The 21,085-nt window shown below is 38.1% G+C and overlaps 1 protein-coding gene across 3 annotated transcripts in view; it reads right to left on the minus strand.

The window, feature by feature from the left end:
* Window positions 1-1,288: 1,288 nt before the first annotated feature.
* dock4b (dedicator of cytokinesis 4b) overlaps window positions 1,289-21,085 on the minus strand; it is an 86,687-nt gene continuing 66,890 nt past the window's right edge. For 2 of the 3 annotated variants that reach the window (XM_079868418.1, XM_079868417.1), the window contains 12 exons: window positions 18,075-18,161; window positions 16,925-17,101; window positions 14,326-14,409; window positions 13,559-13,678; window positions 13,354-13,478; window positions 12,419-12,539; window positions 11,933-12,014; window positions 10,162-10,268; window positions 8,938-9,010; window positions 7,832-7,927; window positions 6,712-6,773; window positions 1,292-4,091 (listed from right to left, as the gene is read on the minus strand). In XM_079868418.1, the coding sequence (XP_079724544.1) occupies window positions 3,669-4,091; window positions 6,712-6,773; window positions 7,832-7,927; window positions 8,938-9,010; window positions 10,162-10,268; window positions 11,933-12,014; window positions 12,419-12,539; window positions 13,354-13,478; window positions 13,559-13,678; window positions 14,326-14,409; window positions 16,925-17,101; window positions 18,075-18,161 (1,557 nt within the window). In that variant the 3' untranslated portion in view covers window positions 1,292-3,668. Of the gene's footprint in view, window positions 4,092-6,711; window positions 6,774-7,831; window positions 7,928-8,937; window positions 9,011-10,161; window positions 10,269-11,932; window positions 12,015-12,418; window positions 12,540-13,353; window positions 13,479-13,558; window positions 13,679-14,325; window positions 14,410-16,924; window positions 17,102-18,074; window positions 18,162-21,085 lie in introns of all 3 variants that reach the window. The other variant, XM_079868419.1, reaches the window with a different exon arrangement.

Raw genomic sequence — 21,085 nt, forward strand, 5'->3', positions numbered from 1 at the left:
ACAAACCTTTTGTCTGTAACGTACCTTTGACGCCTGAAACAGCTCACTAGTTTCTGGAACTGAGCCCAATACAGTACCTACAATATAACATAATGTTCGGTGGTCAAAAGATAATGCAAGACTTTCAATTGGATTGGTGGTGCTTTAGGATGTTTACACATTTTGTTTTGCATACCATGCAGTTTACCGCTAAAAAAAAAAAAAAAAAATTTAGATCACTGATGATCTGTGGTGTGGACAGCAGTCGAAGCATCCCAGTTCAAACACACAGTTCAAATCAAAGGTTCTCACATTGAGGACGGTTGCCTACATCAATCCTTCGTTTGATGTTCTGTGGAAAAATCCCCATACGACATCTGCAAGAGTCCTCTACGAGGTCATAACACAGAAAACAATAAACCAACAGAGAGAAAGGGAAGGTGTGTAAAGCCGATGGGCAAATCCCTATCAGTCGAAAAGCAGTGATACAGGAAATCAAGGGATGAAACAGGAAATCTATTATCCATAAACTGTTTGAAATCTGTCTCTGTCGATGAACCTCAGTCCCAGATGGAAACTGTGTTCTTTAGAGTTTCCTGAAGCAGAAAAACACCTTGAGCTTGTGCTATGAAAAGCTCAGCCAAGGTAGGCAACATTAAGTCCCGCCTTTCTCCTTCCCCAGCCTTTGACCTTGCCAATAAATTTACAATTCCCTGGGTGTTTAGCATCTAAATGAGGCACACTTTGGTGGAACAGTTTGCAAAAGTCTTGAAGGGAACATAAAAGAATGGAACAGCAAAGACTTTTTCCCTGGTCCGGAAGACTTCCCAATTACAATTGCGGTTTTACCTTTCATATAAACTGTGAATTTCCTTGGAAAAATCCTTGGTTCTTCAGGTCTCAGACTGGGAACAAACTTACCATGACAGCAAGGAGTCTTCAAACATCCCACCACAGCAAGATTGCATTACGTGTGCAAATACAGTTCTTACTGAACGGAGAAAAAACACATGAATAATGCAACCGGCTCACTGCACCTGGAGGAATAACAATGAGCTTCCTACTTTTCTGCCGTTATGATCCTTATTAGAGGTCCAGTTGGCTGTCATAGAGCTTAATCTGTAAAATACACATTCTTTACATACATATATAAGCTCCATTTACATTTCAAGACTACTGAAGAATATACACAACTTGGTTTGTTGGCATATCCAGCCTGTTAACCTGCACTGAATAAAGGGAAATTGGTTCCATACAGACACGAGTTAACCTTTCGAGAAAGGAACGCAATGAGCTGTTGAATCAAAATGTTGCTGGAAATGTTTATTAGACAGGAAGTCATTAGAATGTGAATGTGTTAGGTGCTTTCTCAACCTCATTTTCCCTACGCTCACAAAATACATAAATATTTGACATTTATCATCTTAATTTGCTGTTCAAACATTCAAAGCTGTAAATTTGTTATAGCTACACTTCTTCTGTTAAAAACATGTTATGTACAATAGACAAGATATTGCATTTGGCATAATTACAACAATTTTGTTATTTAATTTACAGTTTTCTCAATAACTGATTTTTGTGAATGCCATCAATCATCATCATCTGGCTTTCACAACAAATCCGAGTCTCATAAAATGTGACCGTAAAAAGGAGAAAATAAAAATCATACTCAAGTTAATTTAAGAATTAATAAGAAAGAGGACATTGTACTGCGTTAGACGATCACATTTTCCACTAAAACAAAACAATAGCTGGTCTCTCCACTTCCATATTCGCTGGGATTTCATTTGCAGGGCCATACAGAATTGTAAACTTGGCAACATTTGGACAACAAATGAAATTAGCATGCAAAACATTGCTAAACACTTCTGCAGATTTTACACTGCCGTGCAACTGTGTTGGAATCTACAGAAGCGTTTATGCATGTGTAATAATCATTAAAAAAGGTTGTAGATGGTCACTGTACCTCCATTTCGTACAGGTAAATGAAACTTGAGGTCAGGGAAGGTGCAGTCCAGAGGTGCCAATCCAGATTCGACTGGAACGCATCAATTCAGATTAAAAGTGGCAGCCCTTATTGCCTGATGGCAGCTTGAGTCTCTGTAATGCCCTAGGTAGATCAAGTACCTTTTATATGAAGCTTTTTTTTACCAGGATATAACACTTTGTCTCACTGTCTTTCAGACAGCCAGCAGCCGTACGGTAACGCAGTGCCGTAAAGTGGTCCGGTGCACCGTTGAGTCCTTACAGTGAAGTCTATTACAATGGATGTCTAACGCTCCATTTGCATCCTAATAAAGCATCTTCGAGTTCAGGACATCCATTTTCCTTACAGCCCACCTGTTCCTTTGGCACAACACTTGGCAAAACTCCACAAAAGTATATCTCCATTTACACTGCGTGGGCATGTGCACTTGTTAGGAATTATTCGGACCACCTACACAGGTTCTAATCATTCAGACCCCAAACTCCAAAGTAACCTAACGAAACTATCAATGCTTTAGGGCTACGAAAAGCCCATATAGACTCGCCCACAACTGCGCTCCAATTATACAAATGGGACGGAGGTACTACTCTTGATTACACTCACATTCATTTCACATTAGTCAATGCAAAGGTGACTGTTCATATGGTGAAAGTTTTCAGATTTGTCTAACCCATGAGAGCTCTTTGTGTGTGGATTTTCAGAGACTATGGTAATTTGGTCTTCCAAAAGCAGCGACCTTTCTAAAGGCCTATTCACACCAAGTGCAAACTTTTTAAACAAAGCAGTATTTTTTCTTCTTCAGACTGCAAAGAAAACTGACCTGTCAATGATACAAGCATTTTTTGCATCCCCCCAGTTTAGCACATTTAGTTAACCGGTGTAATGCTACTGGACATAGGACTAATGTCATCTTTGTACATCTTTGTAAAATGACATACTAGTTCATTAACCCTTTGTACTACAGACATAAACACAGTTTCCTTTGAAAGTCTACTAATAAAATATGTGCATATATAATAAATGTGCATAAATATAAAATCAGACAGTGATTTGTGCAAAAGTGCTCTTTACATCACCTCATGCACTATATGTCAATCTATATAATTTCTCCCACACATTATGGACTTCATTTCCAAAGCTTCAGATTCATTTGGCTGTACTTTCTTTTCAAACCACTTTAGTAATGTTCTAATATCTTATTATTTTACCACATATTTTCTCTCTCATTTGGTGTGAATAGGCCTTATACTCAAAGGAAAATGTAACCTTGAACATTTTGTGCTAGCATTAAAATACAGGACTTCTAGCACCTTTGTCTAAAGTTCAGAGTACTATAAACTGTGCATTTGTCACTGATAAAAAGACTCTTAAGGCAAAACATGTTTTGTATCAACCACTATAAATACAAATTAGCATTGATAAATCTATGAAAAATCTGAGAAAATACCATAGTACTAAGTTCTGTTTAGAGTTAATTTAGGGGCTCGGGTAATTTGACAAGCGAACTTATAATTTCGAACCTAAAAAGTGCATAAAATGCAGTCATACCCCTGCAAACCCTCTTTCACTCAATATATATTTATATATTAAAAATATTCCACAGTCTATTTATTTTATAACTGGGAGATTAGGGAGTAATCATAAACCCATAGAGGTTAAGTGTAAAAGTGCAAATGGTGGGGCTGGTGTGAGGGGCACAGCGTTAGAGCTGCGAGACTTTCCTAGGAATGGGACGGGGTCTGGGAAACTGGTCGGGTCGGCGTGGCTCAGTATTTTGTCTTCGAATCTGGTGTGGTTTGGGCGGAATGGGTGGCGCGTCAATGCTTGGAGGAATCGACAAGCTCGGTGGAAGCGGGACTTGCCTGCGGGGGTTGTTCCGCTCATGTATGCTGTAAGGAGGCGGGGTCTTGTTCTCCCGTCGAATGAGCTCGTCTGAGCCGCTGGAGGCGGAGTTTGGGAGGGCGTGGTCTGTGGGTGTGTTCTCAGTTCCTGAGGCCTCAGATACGCTACAGCGACTGAGAGATGAGATGCCGCTGCTGTAGCTTCCAGAAAGCACCGGAGAATTTGACACCAACCCTGTAGTTTGGCACTCTGTGGGCGAAGGGGTGAACGGAGGCGCAGAGGTCTACAAATACAAAACACATACAGATCAAAAGAGAAAAGATGAAGCTTTGGGCCACAATGCAGTTAGCACAAGATAAGTTACCTCTATCTACTAGCAGGAATAAAGAAATTCTTAATAACAAAGCCAACAGCTACAACAGAAGCAAAAGTCCTGCCTCAAAATCAAATCTGTACACTGGAAGGCCAAAGCACAATATTCTGCCATTTTGGCTCTATTATTTTGAGGCAATACTGTCTCTTTTCATTACGAAAATTATTTCTAAGCAATTAAATCCACAGCTAAGGCTTTAGTCGTTGCTAGGGCTTAATTTCACTGAATAAAGCATATTTGATCTGATTGCACTCTGGAGAGAACTTCAAACACAACATTTCCGCTAAGATTTTCATTTTGTGCAGATGATAATGGTGCACCGCAGTAACAGTGAGGTTGCATTACATTTTTATTTTGACTGAAAAAGCTACATTTCTTTGGATGGCAATATATTGGTAGCATATGTTGGTTATTGACCAATATTAAAACTGAAAATTTGTTGGTATAATTTGATGTTGGATGTATATTGGTGAATATTGGATATTTTAATCCCTATTTTTCTTTCAAAAACACACATTTTTATCACTGTAAAATGCTAATCTTTAGCAAATCTCAAAATGAATATATATTTTAATACTGTACATATTAATGTTGTGATGCCTAAATTCACTCATTTTATTTTTTTATTTATTTAGACAAAACTGTATAGATTTTTAATATTGGCATTTTATCAGTTAGCAGCCATGATAAGTAATCAGCAGTTTTACTATAAAAGAGTGATTCCACTGTTGTCAGATTGCATATATCACCTGCTGTATACAATTTAAACTTGATGCATGTTTCATAGATTTTATACTACTACTGGATAACATAAAATAGCCAGGACCAGCATGGTCATTTGTGCTGTTTAAAGCTGGTTTTGCCAGATGTAACTGACTGTGGAATCTATATTCATGTGTGCCTGGTCATGCTTGTGTGCGATGTGTCACATGGTCTAGCTTCAGGCATGAGACTATTTCTGGGACACAACCGTACACAGGTGGTCAAGCAGGTTAGGCTTTTGCTTTCTGACCCGCTGACTGCACTTCCTTTAGGAAATTCACCAGCACTAGTGCTGAGATCTCCTCCCATCCGAAACTCGCTCTCCGCTTTGTTCTCCCGAGTAGCTTGACAGATTTCAGCATTTCCGATTTCCGGAAGGAGTAATGATTTGATTTCTATGCAGTCTTTAAATGAAAACAGAAAGAGTTTGGACTCTTTCTGTTTTATAAGATGATTGGAACGCATGTGCTTCACTGAATACTAGGTGACGAATCGATATGTGGCACGAGACGAGAATTCAAGGAAGTGGCAAGGAATGCAATTGTCAACAAGACGCGATGAATGAGGCAGCGTTGAGTAGGAGTTTCTGAGAAGCCATTAGAGCGCTGCTCGGCTTTAAGGGCCGTTACTTTGAATGAATGTGCTTTTATTTAAAACCTGAATACACTCACTGCAATGTAAAAGAGAAAAGGCATAAAGGTACATTGATGACTGCAGCTCCAACCTTTTTCAAGGTCTGTGACCCTTTTATTCCCTATTATACCCTTTGAAAGAAAAAATACTGTGGTTTCTGGTACTCTGCAATATGGACACCTGAATTTTCAGTAAAGCTCAGTAATACATTAAAAGTGCATTACAGTTGGACTGACAGCATGAGGGTAACATGTTTAATATTTTCTTGAATGATGAAATGCACTATTGATAACATACAGGAAACTAAAGCTGGTCAATAAGGCATCATAAAACATGCATTATACATTCTTTAAAAACTAATCATGTAAAATATGTAGATTGGATGAGAGATACAGTGGTGGTCAAAAGTGATGCCCGGAGGGGATATTTGTTTTTAATGACAAGTTCAATTAAACCATTGACATACAAGGAAAATAGTTTATATTTTTTTAAATAGGCCTTGGTTAAGGTATTTATCTGAATATTATTTGGCAAATAAAGGCAAACTACAGCTACAGATTTTATTTTACGATGCAAAAATAAAATAAAATGCATAGAATAACAAAAAAAGCATACATTGACTACAACATAATCAGTTATTAAATGTGGCATGTTTCATTGCATTATCACAAATAAAACATTTGCTTACATTTGCAAACTACACAATATGCGTACAAAATCTTTTTAATGTTTTATATTATTTGTATAAAGGGTGAAGATGTCAATTTACCTTGGCTGGACATCACTTTTGACCTCTACTGTACTTAACTTAGGAGAGTAAAGACTTAAAGACAGAGTTATCTGATAAACACAATCTTGCAGTAAAATGATTGTGCCACCATTGAGAAGAAAGAGTTTGAGATCGATTAGTGGATTCTGCATCGGATCACTGCCATGTACGTGAGCCAACGGAGCTGTTCAGGACTGGAGCGAACACTCACAAACAGTGTCTCTCTGTCTAATCATGGGCCCAGTTGGATTGACTAGAGCCTGACCCAGTTTAGACATCCTGGATTGAGTCCCGAGACACTACAGTAAACACTGTACATCAAAGGTCACTTCACAAAACACCCTAGACAACAAGAAAAGGTCATACCTTCTGAGGCGAGCGTGATGTCATCACAGGGGACTGTGATCGTGTAGTCTTGGCAGGAGATCCTATTAAAGGACACAAAAAGTCAATCTACTTCACTTGATACAGGAGCTTGGGACAGTAAACATGGTCATGGCTGTCTATTAATCAGGGAAACGCTTTGCCAAGGTCGGTCGGCTAATGCAAAACAGTTTAACCATTCGCTACCATTTCTTTTCCAGGACAAGACCCTCAATTACAGTCCACTGATGTACACACTTAAAAGGGTCACTTTATACATTTTTATTATGCAATTTGTTCTCTGAGGTACACTTACAATGTTAGAGAAGTTTGGAGTGCCAAAAAGAGTCATTATTTAAATGAATAGAATTGAATTTATACTAGTTATAGTTCTGAAAGTTACTTCATACTAACAACAACAACAACAACAACAACAACAATAATAATTTATTAGGTTACATTAAAACAATTTAATAAATTATAAAATTATAAAAATATAAAATAAATACACTACTTATATATAGTAAATAGTATACTATGTATAGTAAATTATATATATATATATATATATATATATATATATATATATATATATATATATATATAGTAATTTATATATATATATATATATATACGCAACAAAACTAGTAAATTATAAAATATAGTAAAGCATACTAGTTATAATTATAGTTCCGAAAATGACTTAATAAAAGTGTTCTATATTAAAATGAATAAAATGTAGAAGAATAAAATAAAATAAAAGATAGTAAGACAATGCAGAAAAGAGAATGCAGACCAACATCTAAAAGGTAATGAAGCAGCAATGGTGCAGATTGAGGTTTAAAGACACGTCATGCAGTTTAAAGAAAGAAATGCAGCGAGAAAGCTCATCAAGAATGATTATAAACAAAAGAGTATGTGAGAAGGATCCCGCTGTTACTTTTCTCATTATCCAATGATGCGTCCGACCGGCAGCCCTCATGATACAGTGAGATGTAGTAAATAAGACGAGCAAGAAACCAGGAGACTTTAGAGCAGAAGAGTGGAAGATCTGAGAGTTAAAAGGCTCTGGAAACATCTGTGTAAGTCTATAGGATCGGGCGAAGCAGATTTCTTTCTTTACCTGTGTACGTTGGTCTAGGAGGAACAGGGGGGCCCTTTCCATTAAAATCAGAGAGCGGCATGTCTAGACTCCAGCTACTAGGTGCAGGCTTCACCACTTTCACACACAAAACATGCATTTCAGGTATATTCAGTCAACTCAACTCAAAATACAATGCCCAGTAGCGTTGTATGACTGACAATAGGAAATAGCAAATCAGGGTTTGGTGGGACTAGGGTGTAAAAGCATGGACACTGTCCCTCAACAACAGGAAATATCCCCACTGAGGAAAGAAAACTGTGTTTCTTCTATCTTTAACAGCTATTTTCAATGTCTTATACAGAACAAAATATCCAAATATTCAATATCCAAAACCTTTCAGACCTTTTTTCCCCTCTAAAATTAAACAAATTTAAAGGGATAGTTTGCCCAAAAATTAAAATTCTGTCATAATTTACTCACCCTCAATTTGTTCCAAACCTGTATGAGTTTCTTTCTTCTGTTGAACTCAAAAGAAGATATTTTGAAGAATGTCGGTAATCAGACAGTTGACGGTAGCCATAGACTTCCATAGTATTATTTTTCCTATGTAAGTCAATGGCAACCGTTTGATTACCAACATTCTTTAAAATATCTTCCTTTGTGTTCAACAGAAGAAAGAAACTCAGTTTGGAACAACATGAGGTTGTGTAAATGATGACACAATGTTCCTTTTTGGGCAAACTATCCCTTTAATATTGCAATAGCTCACTGGGCATTTTTTGGGATGATCAAATCCTCTCAAATGAAGCAGTAACATCAAAAACACCATGTATATATACATTTTGGAAATACATCACAGGAAGGAAAAACTAAAAGTTGCCAATGTCTTTACAAGGCAATGTAACCGTAGATTTAAATAACTTGGGTGAACAGATGATGAAACCTCCTCAACATCTCCCTGTCAATCAGAATAAGCATAAGTCTGTTTGTGAAGCTCTTTGGTGGTCCAGTCACAGCTGTCACAACAGACAAGAGCGGTGAGCTGTCGGTTAGCATCAGATCTAGCGCGCTGACCGCGAGACCCCCGTCATTTCAGACCACCTTCGACAGACTGAAGATTCATACGCTCACATGCACATGCTCACCTTTGTCGGGGGTAGAGATGTTGGGGTCACTGCGAGGCAAGGAGGCATCGCCCGCTGGGTGTGGGACCGGCCTCTGTGAAAGACATTCACATCACATCAGTGCGGTTGAGATTTCTCACTGGGAAATGTTCAGTGATTACTGTAGGTTACTAAAGGTTTGCTATAGGCTATAGGTTTACAATGAAAATATTCGTTACATTGCTTTCTTGTTTCTATTTTACATCAGTTATATATTTACATCAATTATATATATATATATATATATGATGATACTTTATTCATTCGGCAATGAATAAAGTGGCAAATAATGATAGCATATATGAAGACTTCAGATGCAAAAGCCTCTAAGTGCCATCTGAAATTTTCTTCTAAAATGAGCATTTTTATCAAGCTCGTATATTTAGGTTCAATAATTTCACTTTAATGACAATTATTAGGTAATTTTCATTGCCATTAAAGTGAAATAACTGAACAAACATACAAGCTTGATAAAAATGATCATTCTAGAAGAAAATATCAGATGGCATTTAGAAGCTTTTGCATCTGAAGTCTTCATAATATATATATATATATATATATATATATATATATATATATATATATATATATATATATATATATATATATATATATATATATATATATATTCATATCCACTTTATTCATTGCCGAAAAAAGACTCAAGCTAGATTTAATCTTGAGCATTTGGATAGTGTGATGACAAGAACGGAAATGTACAGAACAGTAAAAAAAAATCATTCTGGGAAAAGCTTCTTCCACCCTGGTGGCCGTGGTTAAATATGAATAAATATATAAACTAAACACAATCTTCTATAGGTGGCATTACAATAAATCAAGAGATATGTTTATATTAGACATTAACGTTCATAATAGATACGATTGTGAAAGCTTCTTACCCAGTATATGCTTCATTCATGATGATTTTACATTAGTATGTAATTTATCTCCCTATTAAAATGTACTGATGTATGAGAAATGAGTCTTCTGCATAGATACTTTACCTCACTTCTCATTTCTTGACAAATAATATTCCTGAGACACATTAACAAAGCCAGTTTCATCTAGTCGTTTTTCAAGATGTGGTAAACGCAAATCTTACAATGAAGAAGGCTATGAGAAGTAAACCCACCAATACACCACAACCGAAGACTGTTTGGCATCTGATGAATAATAAAAACACTGATACTATAATCATCTTCATACCTGTGTGGGATCCAGGGGGTTCGGATATATGGCGCTGCAGGGTCTCTCTCTTGGTGAGAGGCAGTTCTCTCGGGAATGCTTTTGTTTATCTGACAACTGTGGAGAACCTGTGAAGGGTGAGGAGGTGTAAGCAAGGGTGTGATTTCTGTAACAAACCAATATGAATGCTCAAATATGTGCCCCCACACACACATAAAAAAAGACATAGATCTTGCACTCGTTTCTTTGCTAACCAGCCAGCACATGAAATAAAGGCTCCTCCTAGTCTCTCCCTCCTGCTAGGGCGAGAATTGTTCTGTTGGGGTGACAGACGGCTATCTCGCGGGAAGAGATGGGCTGCCAGGCCTGAACCTGCTCAGAACACTAACATTCTCCTCCAGCACAGGACAGAAGGCCACGGCTCCCTTATGAAAGCTATCATCAGTCTAGAGTTCTTCAAGCAGCATTTTATGCCTTCAGGAGCGCCTCCTGTCTGCCGCTGCTTTATGGGGGTCTCTATGCAAGGCAAGAGGGGCTGCCAAGGGGAGACTATAAGATTACATAAATGTCTCCATACATATTCCCATTTTTACGACCTGTGTCCGCAAGTAAACACATGCTGAATGGAGGGAGATAAGTGGCCGAGGAAGAGCAGAGAAGAGAGAGGAACAGAGGGGAGAGTTCTGCAATATATCAGGACACCAGCTTTCTGTATCCCACAGTAAAACTGCATTAAAGGGGCCATAAACATCACTTCTGTAGCATTTTATTTTTAACTCAGAAATCTGTTTATTATGGAGGCCTGTTTCTGAATCAGACTAAAAAATTGTAATAATATAATTGTAAGAAAATGCTTAAAATAAGAGAGTCAGTTGCAATTACAGCAAATAAGAACTCAATTTACCATGATTGAACATACCGGGAAATAAACATACCATAAATAAAATACCAGGAAATATGAAGACTCGAGAAATATAATTACAAAGATAAAGAATCAAATACAAGAAATGAAGTTGCAGAAAAACAGAAAAATAGACTCCATTAAAATAGTCCAAATAGTCCAAATTTTAAAGTTGCAAATCCAATGACGCAATGACTCTGTTATGAGGAATGTACATGTACAAGTACATGTAGTTAATTATTATTACTCAGTACTTCCATGTATAATGTAACACTGTAACATAGACACCTTAAAATGAAGTGTAACCAAAATTCACAATTATGAGAAAGTCGAAAATGAGAAATATAGTTTCAATTTTGATATGAAGTTGCAAATATGAATCGCACTGTGAAATATGAAGACTCAATTATGAGAAATATACTTACAAATATGAGTCCAAATTGTAATATAATGTTACAAAAGGGAGAAATGTTGCATTGTGAAATATATAGTCTCAAATACTAGAAATAAAGTCACAATTAAGATAAATAAAGTCCAAATTGTGATAAAAAGCTTCACATTGTGAAATAGATAATTTCTCAAATATGAGAAATAATCACAATGCCTTTATTTTCTGGTGGAAAACGGCTTCCGTAACTTAAAAATTTTTACTTAAGGCATCTTGCATCAAAAAATGCTTCATGCAAGTATTAAAAATAAGGAAAATGATTGGTCAGTGCACTGCAAGAACACAGTCCGTTGTAAATATTTAACACGTGTTATTGTGTTACTGTGCCGCATCAAACCTCAGCATTTGCTGTAGGAACATAGCAGTATATATACATCAAGCTTTTATTCCAAAAGAGCAAAGGTTTGGCATGGCTGCTCTGAGAGCGGACAGACTCTTCTCACCTCTGGCACTGGACGGAGCCGAGCTGGTCACGTTGGGAGAGGCAGAGTGATTGGAACTGAGACTTGAGGTAGACGGACTTGGCTGAAAAGAGAAGAAAACGTGAGAAGCATGAGAAAGAGCTCACAGTTTTCTATACTTTGTTGATGGTCTATAACATTAACGGGTTGTAAAATAATAATTCGGTCTGGGATAAAAGAAAAAAGTTAAATGATCTGTCCATCCAGTCTATAATTCACCTACAAATCCGATTCTCACAGTGAGAGAAAAGACAGAGCGAGACAGGAAGGATTAAGTGGGGATGTGAGAGAGACAGATGAAAACAGAAAGAGGGCAATTAGGAAAGAAAAAGAAGCAAGGAAAAAGAACAAGAAAAAAGAGGGAGATTAGAAGGAAATATGAAAGACAGCGAGAGAGAATAGAGGTTCTGCCGGTGTGTGTGTGTGTGTGTGTGTGTGTATGAGACAGTGGCGGTCCTGTGCACTCGCCTGCATGTTGAAGACTTCATCGGAGCTCTCTGATTGGCCCGTGATGTTGCTCACTTCATTGGACGCCTGCGATGACAGCGAGGATGAAGAGTAGCGGTTGACTGCTGGGTAGCTGAGAGGACTGAATCACATACAATAAAAACACAATAAGAATGACTTCATAACAAGTAGTATCAATTTCTGGTGAAAATTAAGAGTAGAATTTACAAGAAGATTAGTAGAAAGACATTAGTCATCAATCAGCCAATATTCTGACATTATCGACATTTGCTAGTAATCATGATTGAGTGGTCGATTAATAGTTTCAAAATCAACTTCTATAATTAACATTTTCTGCTTTCAAATATTTTGAATGAATTTTATGTAAACAAAGGTTTAATTGCAAAACAGTTGTCTGTCATCATTATAATAAAATGTTTTATGTAAATATTATAAGTGGGAGTTTAAGAAGACAAAAAATCTAAATAAATTGTTTATTATTAAAAATTTTAAATTGGCTTTTTGACATAATAAAATCATCATTATACTACAAAATATAATAAAAAAAAGTATCAGTACTCTATCAGTATTTCATTCATTCATTATAACTACTAGTACTACTAATGAATAAATTAATGAATAAATAAATAAATAAAGAGGAGTCGGTGGAACAAATACGAGCATATAATACTATCCACAGCAAGTCAGAAAAAAAATATTCACAATATAGCACAATATTTTTTTCCATCTCTACTTATATTACATAAGGACATTATGGCTGCTATTAGCCATTCTGCTCCCTAGATATCAGCACTAACCAATGAAAACCCCCTAGTGTTTGACCCGAAAAGAGTTACACTTTAGCAGACAGTCTAATACTCTAATAAGAGTTAATTGACATAGGTGTCTAAAGGGGGCCATCAAAATAAAGTGTAATCCAGAAAAGAGTTTCTCACCTGCGGCGTGACACCACACGAGCTCCTCCCTCTGGACTCATTATATTGGGCGCTGAGTTTCTTCCAGCTCGGGGGCTTCCGTTGGTGAAGTGAATCGGACTGGCTCGCACATAGGCCGGAAATTCCTTCAGGCAGTGGGAAAGAGAGAAAGATGAGCGCACAAGGAACGGCTTGGGAATCCGACTGTAGGAACTCTGATATGTACCTGTATGCCGAGGCTGGATTTCATGAGATGAAACTGATCCACCAGTTTCTTGTGCAGGGGCCGCATGTCCTGAGGTACAAACTTCTCATGCACTGTCAACCCAAACTCCAGTATGTGAGCCTGATGGAGAAACGATGAGCCTTTAAAAGACAATAGTACTCACAATGCATTTAACCTCCGTAATATGACGCATTTCAGTAAAACAGAATATTTAGTGCTGAATAATGTAGGGAGGAGACTTGATCTGATCTATTATTGGCTAATATTTTTCCCTGCCCATGCACTTGGGGTTTAAACATCAGCAGGGCAGTAAAAGTCACTACATTTTGATTGAAAACCATAAAAAATGTTTTATGTTCTTTAAAATAACATACTGACGAATCAAGAGCAATAAGATGAAAGACATTCATTAAAGAAGCAAATAGCATCCATTATTCTTACAAGTTGTCTTTAAAACTGCTTGCTTCATAATTAAATGATCAGCAAAATATTTTTCCCCCTTCAGTCTTTAAAAGTTCACTTTCATGCTTGTAACTGGCTTATATCCATGGTTACTGTCTAGACATCAGCATCATGTGCTCGGCTCTGGAGAGTTTCTGGTTACTAAGCAGCACGAGCATGTAGGGAAGAAGTGAGACCTACAGAAACCGAGCTTGTGTAGAACGTAACGGCTAAATGGCAAACACGAGTGGAGAAATGATGACAATGAAACATCATAAATCGGTGTGAAATCTGGTGTAGATTAGATTTGGTTTCTTCAAACAAACCTGCTCAAACATGAGCTCCCGGAGACGACCAATTTTGTCTCCATCTTCGGGGTGATTCATGATGTAGTCCTTCACGAAGAATGCCTATGAGAAACACAAAATTGCACTGTTTAACCATAATGCATTGTGCCTCACCAGCCTTCACATATTTTGTGGTGCGAGTTACATTTACCTTGACAACTTCAGCAAACAATATCATGCATAATTTCACCGATTAGTCAAATTATAACTTGATTAACTTTCTGTTTTCAGTTAAATAGGGGATGAAGAGCTGCAACCAAAAATAAAGTGCAAAAATATGAGCTTATAAAAACATGCATGTCTTCAGATCTTCTAAGGAAAAGGGGGAAGGAGAGAGAACAGACGGTGTATCTGTGTCCGATCTGTTCCAAGGACGATGTGCTGGTATCTCCAAAGAGACAGTGGGAGAGCAGAAGCTTTAGGAGGGAAACTCTCAGACTTCAAAGATTCCACCATGCAGATTTTCCCATTGCCCTGGCCTGAACATGACATTTGCCCTTAAGCCCGGGCGAACGCTACCGGCAGATGCACAATTTAATTGCAGATGCACGCTATGCCTGCCGATCACTGAAGGAGTTCACGCTGACGGTGATTTTTAGCGACAAAGGGACCAGCATATTTGAGTTATGGGATCTTTTGAGAAACGTCTGTGAGTTTTTAGGAAGGGAATGAAATGAAATAAAAAATAAAAAATACATTTAAAAAAGGCTTACAAAAGCCAGGCATACACATTATGATTTTTGATGTCGTACAAGCTTGCAGGCGATTTTTTTTTCTCTGGAGAAATCGCTTGGAAATCGTTGATGCTCGTATGGTCGCGGCTTGCATTGTGTAAGAGAAATTACGAGCCGAGCAAGTTACGAGCACCTCCTGAACCCCTGATAATTGTTACAAATTTTTCACATACGCTAGATCCATGACTATAATTACAGCCCATGTGGCTGCAACCACAACGTGTGCCTACACACACACACAAATACACATCCAAAGCTAAAGCAGCAATATTGAAAGTGCCAGTCTCCATGTTTAGCGCGAAAGCTCATGCAATTGTAACCGGTCGTATTCCACCCGCTCTGAGCAGGATTCGAACCGGCATCTCTGGAGTGGGAGGTGGGCATGCTAACAAGGACACTAAAGACCGCAGCCTCAGTCGCTAACGCACCTCTTGAGGCCAGAGGAGTGAGGTTTACATGCACAGCACTTACTGGCCTACATTACACTCACCCCCCTAAACCACGCTCCCATCCGGGTCACGGCACCAACTGCATCCGCTCCTACTCGACCCGCTTCGAGAGGGATTCAAACCGTAGTCTCCGGCACAGGAGGCGGGCGCGCTAACAAGGACACTAAAGACCCACAGCCTTTAGCGTCAGTTGCTAGCGTGCTTCTTGAGACCAGAGGAGTGAGGTTTACACCAACAGCACTTACTGGCCTACGTTACACGATTGCCGCCGGCTTGCCGTGCAGTACAGCAGTACACAGTACACATGTACCAGCTGCTTTGACACGATTACCATGTTAACTGACTCACAACATGTGCAATGGCTCACAACCTCCTGAGTGTCCGAAATCGCACAGTGTACGCCGGCAACAACACAAAATTTAACACAAATTTCGCTCTGAACTTAACACCAACCAAACGCTACGAGAAGATTTAATTGTGGCTGCCTGCAGATCGCCAGTAGACAAACACCTCAGGAGCAATTACAGGTGTACTTGTGAATTGTTTTTGCGATAATTTAAGGAATGGAATACACATACCTCTGCCTTACTAAAACAAATCTTTCCTTGAGCTTCTAAAGAAGACGCAGATGTCAAGAAAGTTTAAAAAAAACGGTAGGGGATGAGCCAATTAAGAGCTAGATCTTGTAATTTTAGAGTGGAATTTCTTTGAGGGCTGACCTTAAAGTGCAGAAACGCAAGCAAATATTAATGCCAACAGCTGGAACGCTCAATAAACAACTAATTGGTAATTCTGTCATGTTTGCGATCCAAATATTTTAACTGCTGCTCATCCCATGACCCTTCGCCTCAGGACACTCGGCGAGGACGGTATCTGAACAGCCTACATGAAAAGAATTTAACGCAAATGTGCTTTCTGGAACATGTACAAACAAAAAACCTTGCATGTATACAGTCGACTATCTTCTTTATAGCTGCTCTCCAAGTCTATCAAGGTAAAAGCTGCAGTGACACTAAAGCGAGGTTGCTATGCAACAAGCATTCATACAATTTGGAAAGACCTGTTGTATTCGCACAGCATATGACTTCTTTGAGATTATATAGATTTTTTTTCCAGGGTTTCACAAGGGGAATGATTCTTTTTTCAATGCTGCTGTTTCTGTAGTTATGGCTAAGATATTTCCTTTCGGACAAGCTAAACTCTTAAGGTATTCCAGAATTCCCTTCAGCCATCTGAAGGCTCTGTGTTCTCTGACAGAGGAAACCGAGAGACAACCTTGAGAGAGTGGGTATACATATTTTAAAACGTGAGGTGATCTTGCATTGGTGGGGATATGGAATACATATAATATACAGTGAATTAGTGCCATATGACCAAAATTACAAGAAAACGAACCTCCTGATAGCGAGCGAGACCTCCGTTGACAGCTGCATCGATGACTCCGTTGAGACACATGGTCAAGGGGTTGATGTTCTGCATCTGCCGTGTTTGACATTGCGTAATCAACGTCCGCAACTGCAGGTTCTTGTTCTCGATGACCTCAATAGCGTTCTCTAGCGGACTCACCTCCACCTGTGGCCAAAAAAACCAAAAAAACAGGGAAGTTCACCAACAAACCAAGACACAATGGTTGAAAAAACTTTCATTCAATGTTTGGAGAACTTTGGAAGAGCAACAAATTTATTTTGTACGGCTGAAACATACTCTGCTCAAGCATGGGAGTGTAAAAGCTTCAAGTTAAAAAAAATATTGCGATTTTTATTGATTTCCTTTTTTAAATTCAGTAATATGCAGAACCAATTTTTCCATTGGCCTATTTTCTCATATATATATATATATATATATATATATATATATATATATATATATATATATATATATATATATATATATATATATATTTATTTATTTTTATTATTTTTTATTATGAAGCTAATAGTTTCAGAAAGGATGCATTAAATTTACTCCACCAGTATACAATATAACAAAAGAAACAACAGAGCCTCCGCTTTAAACAAAAAATATATTTATATATTTTATTCTAGCTTCATGCATTCTTTTTTTATCAAAACTTAAATGTGGGTAAGTTTCATAAAACATTATGCATTTTTATTATGATGCAGATTATGATTATTATAGATTAGTAGAAGTAGAATTAGTAGTAGTAGTAGTGCCATGAGTCATTTTGTGATCTGATTAAATGTGTTTATTTTGCAATACATTAAGTTAAGGTTCTGCTTAGTGACCCACCAAATGGTGTCATTTATTGGTAGAACCATTAATGAATTAAGTTCAAAAGTGTGAATATTGATACAAAATATCAGTCAAACAATTAATAGTCTATGTCTACTTTGAAGGTAACTCTATCAGCTCCCCAGTGTATTGAGTTTTTCTACCAAGAACGCACAATAAGTACATACTACAAGACCACACACACACAATCCATTGGCTAAGCATTTAAGTATTTGCTAGAGTTTGTCTCTGACTTAAAGTGGTGAGTGTGAGAACCATACAAAAGGAAAAGTTTAATGGGAGATCTCCTTACCAGTTCCCTCCTCTCCACTTCAAACCAGCGGGAGATGCCTGGGAGACTCTGAACAAGCGTTAATGTCGTTCTTTCTACCCACAGGCTCTGAAATTCAAAAGCAAACGCTCATTGACACACATTAGAGTTCAAACCCATCAGAGAAAGTCCAAGAGATCCCATAAGGCAAAGCGGCAACAACATATTCCAAGGAATGAGTGACTTTCCTCCTTCAGTATGTATAATACATATCATTTAATCTACACTTTAAACAGTTCATTCTCAGGAACATAGTCTGCTTATCAACCTAGACTGCTCCACATATTAAATTTCACATTCATAAATTCATTTCCCATCCAGCACAGCCTGAGAATTAACCTGAGCTGGCGCATGTATAACGGAGGAAGCTCTGTAAGAACTTCAGATGCTTGATTGTGATATTCAAAACCACCTCAGTCCAATATAATCGTATCATCTGGATAGCGTCTCAGCCGAAGTTTACCTCTAAATGAGATTTTCAGACATTATTACTAAGCGGTAAGTGGACCGGGGTGGTGAGTACCCCCGGTGTCTCTGAAAATATAATATCTGGCAGGCTAAACAGTTTATTTCAAACACGGTAACCACCGGAGGTCGGGGGAAATCTAACCCTGCGGTGGATCGAATCCACGGCGAGGCTGTGATTGTCTGGGCTGAATATATTGAGTGAGAGGGGAAGGGAAATGATATTTGGAAGGAGCGGGTCTCTCAGCTCCTAAAACTTTAATTAGCCTCTCTGGACCGAGGCTGTGAATAATGCAGCATGTAAGAGAACACCTGAGCTCTACACACACACACACACACACAATGGCCGCCAGACGAAGTGAAGGAATGAATTCACAAGAGAGAAGAAGAAGAATGAAACGCAAGAGATGAGAACAAAAAGACGGAATAATCCACCCCAGAATGAAAAACTTTCACATTATGTACTCACCCTCATGACTTTTTTCTACCATCCACGCATTTTGAATGTAATGGTCATTTTTGCTCGTGCATTTACAATGAACGTAGACAGAAGCATTTATGCTTCAGATGGACGGCACCATAAAACTGGTTCATATGACGATTTGTGCACTAAATTACAAACATTAAAGGACAAGTTCGGTATTTTACACTTAAAGCCCTGTTTACAGATCGTTTCTGATGAAATAGAACGGTTAAGATTAAACTTTTGACAGATGCTGCTGTCCCGAGAATTTTAGGTTTATTTCGCTTTCCCCTCCCCCCTCAAGAATGGTAGTCTATGTGCACTGGAACAATCCTTCCTAAAACGCATTAAACTTTCATTTAAAAAGAGATGAAACTCACCGAGTGGTCAGGGGTGTTCACTGATATGCTCATACAAAAATCGCTGCAAAATATGCTTTCCAACAGGTTTTATCATAGTTTTTGTCCAACTCCATTGACTTGTATTGAATGTGCTGTGTGAGGTACGGTATTACTCCGCCGCTTCTTCTTCTGCTTCTTCTGTGTATTCAGTGAAATGCCAGCAGTTTGCTTGCAATTGGCAAAGGTGCATTATCGCCACCAACTGGGCTGGAGAGTCTATTATTCAAGCTCTCAACGGAAGAATCTACGGGTGTGAGGCGTTTGGAAAAATAGATCCACAGTTTTACAACGAATGGTAAAACACCTGTTGGAAAGCATCTTTTGCAGCGATTTTTGTATGAGCATATCAGTGAACACCCCTGACCACTCGGTGAGTTTCATCTCTTTTTAAATGAAAGTTTAATGCGTTTTAGGAAGGATTGTTCCAGTGCACATAGACTACCATTCTTGAGGGGGGGTGGGAAGCGAAATAAACCTAAAATTCTCGCGACAGCAGCATCTGTCAAAAGTTAAATCTTAACCGTTCTATTTCATCAGAAACGATCTGTAAACAGGGCTTTATGTGTAAAATACCGAACTTGTCCTTTAAAAAGTCAAAAAATAGCTTTGTGTAAGAATCAGGGCCCGGTTCCCCGATAACGCTCACTCTTAGCGCGCTAAGAAGACTCGAAAGATATATCTTACCAAAGTTGTTTATGTTCCTAAGCGTGTTCCCCCAAACTATACCTTAGAAAGCTGCTTAAGATATACCTTCTTACGTGCGACGTTACCGGGTGCTGTCCGTGGCGATGCTGCTGAATTGGTATCGATGGCTCGAGAATCAATTATTCTCTCGTGCAGTGGCTGTTTATGTGAGAAAGCGGTGTTCTTTATAAAAGAAGCACTTCAGAAATAGTTGAAATTACATTTATTAGGACCATTGGATATTATAAAAAACAATCCAAACTATAATAGCCTAGCCTACATATTTTAAAATTGTAAGATATATTGCTGCCACAATAACCTTTTCAAAAATTTTACGTGCTTTCATCTCTTTCCCATTTTTGTTCGCTGAGGTGGAGCTGCGATGAAATATTGTTCTTGGAAATACTTTCCAGCATTTCAGTAATAAAAGTGTACATCTTACGTACGGTGCTCGGCAGTGATCAAAAAGGATTTAAACAGTGAATTTTGAATCTCTTATTGGAAACTTAGAGATGTGGATTCAGACGGCAATTAAATTACCACACGACCTGTTTGTCAAAAAACAGTAGGTACTAATTTGGCCGGGGATTTTTACGCGGGTTGGGTGAGAAAAACACTGATATTATGGATTCGGATGGCACTAAAATCACCGACTTACCCCTGTAAATGTTTAAAATACCGGACGAGCCCATGAGAAACAATTTTAGCGTCCGAATAGATCTTAACTGGCAGTAGCCTATGCTTTCACTGGCCTTTAAAAGCGCTCTTTTATAAAATTAATAATATAATATAATAATATAATTAAAATTCTAACAACAATCAGTGTAATGACAATTTTATTCTTTGCATGAAAACACTTGATTTAGCCTAATTGAACACTGTCTGGGTGCATTAAAACTTCAGAATTATATTCGTATAGACCTGCAACAGTGATAAGGTAAAGCTAAGAGTGGTCCAGACCAACCTTATGAAAGGGTGAC

This window comes from Squalius cephalus, assembly GCF_949319135.1.
Source record: "Squalius cephalus genome assembly, chromosome: 4".
Taxonomy (NCBI): domain Eukaryota; kingdom Metazoa; phylum Chordata; class Actinopteri; order Cypriniformes; family Leuciscidae; genus Squalius; species Squalius cephalus.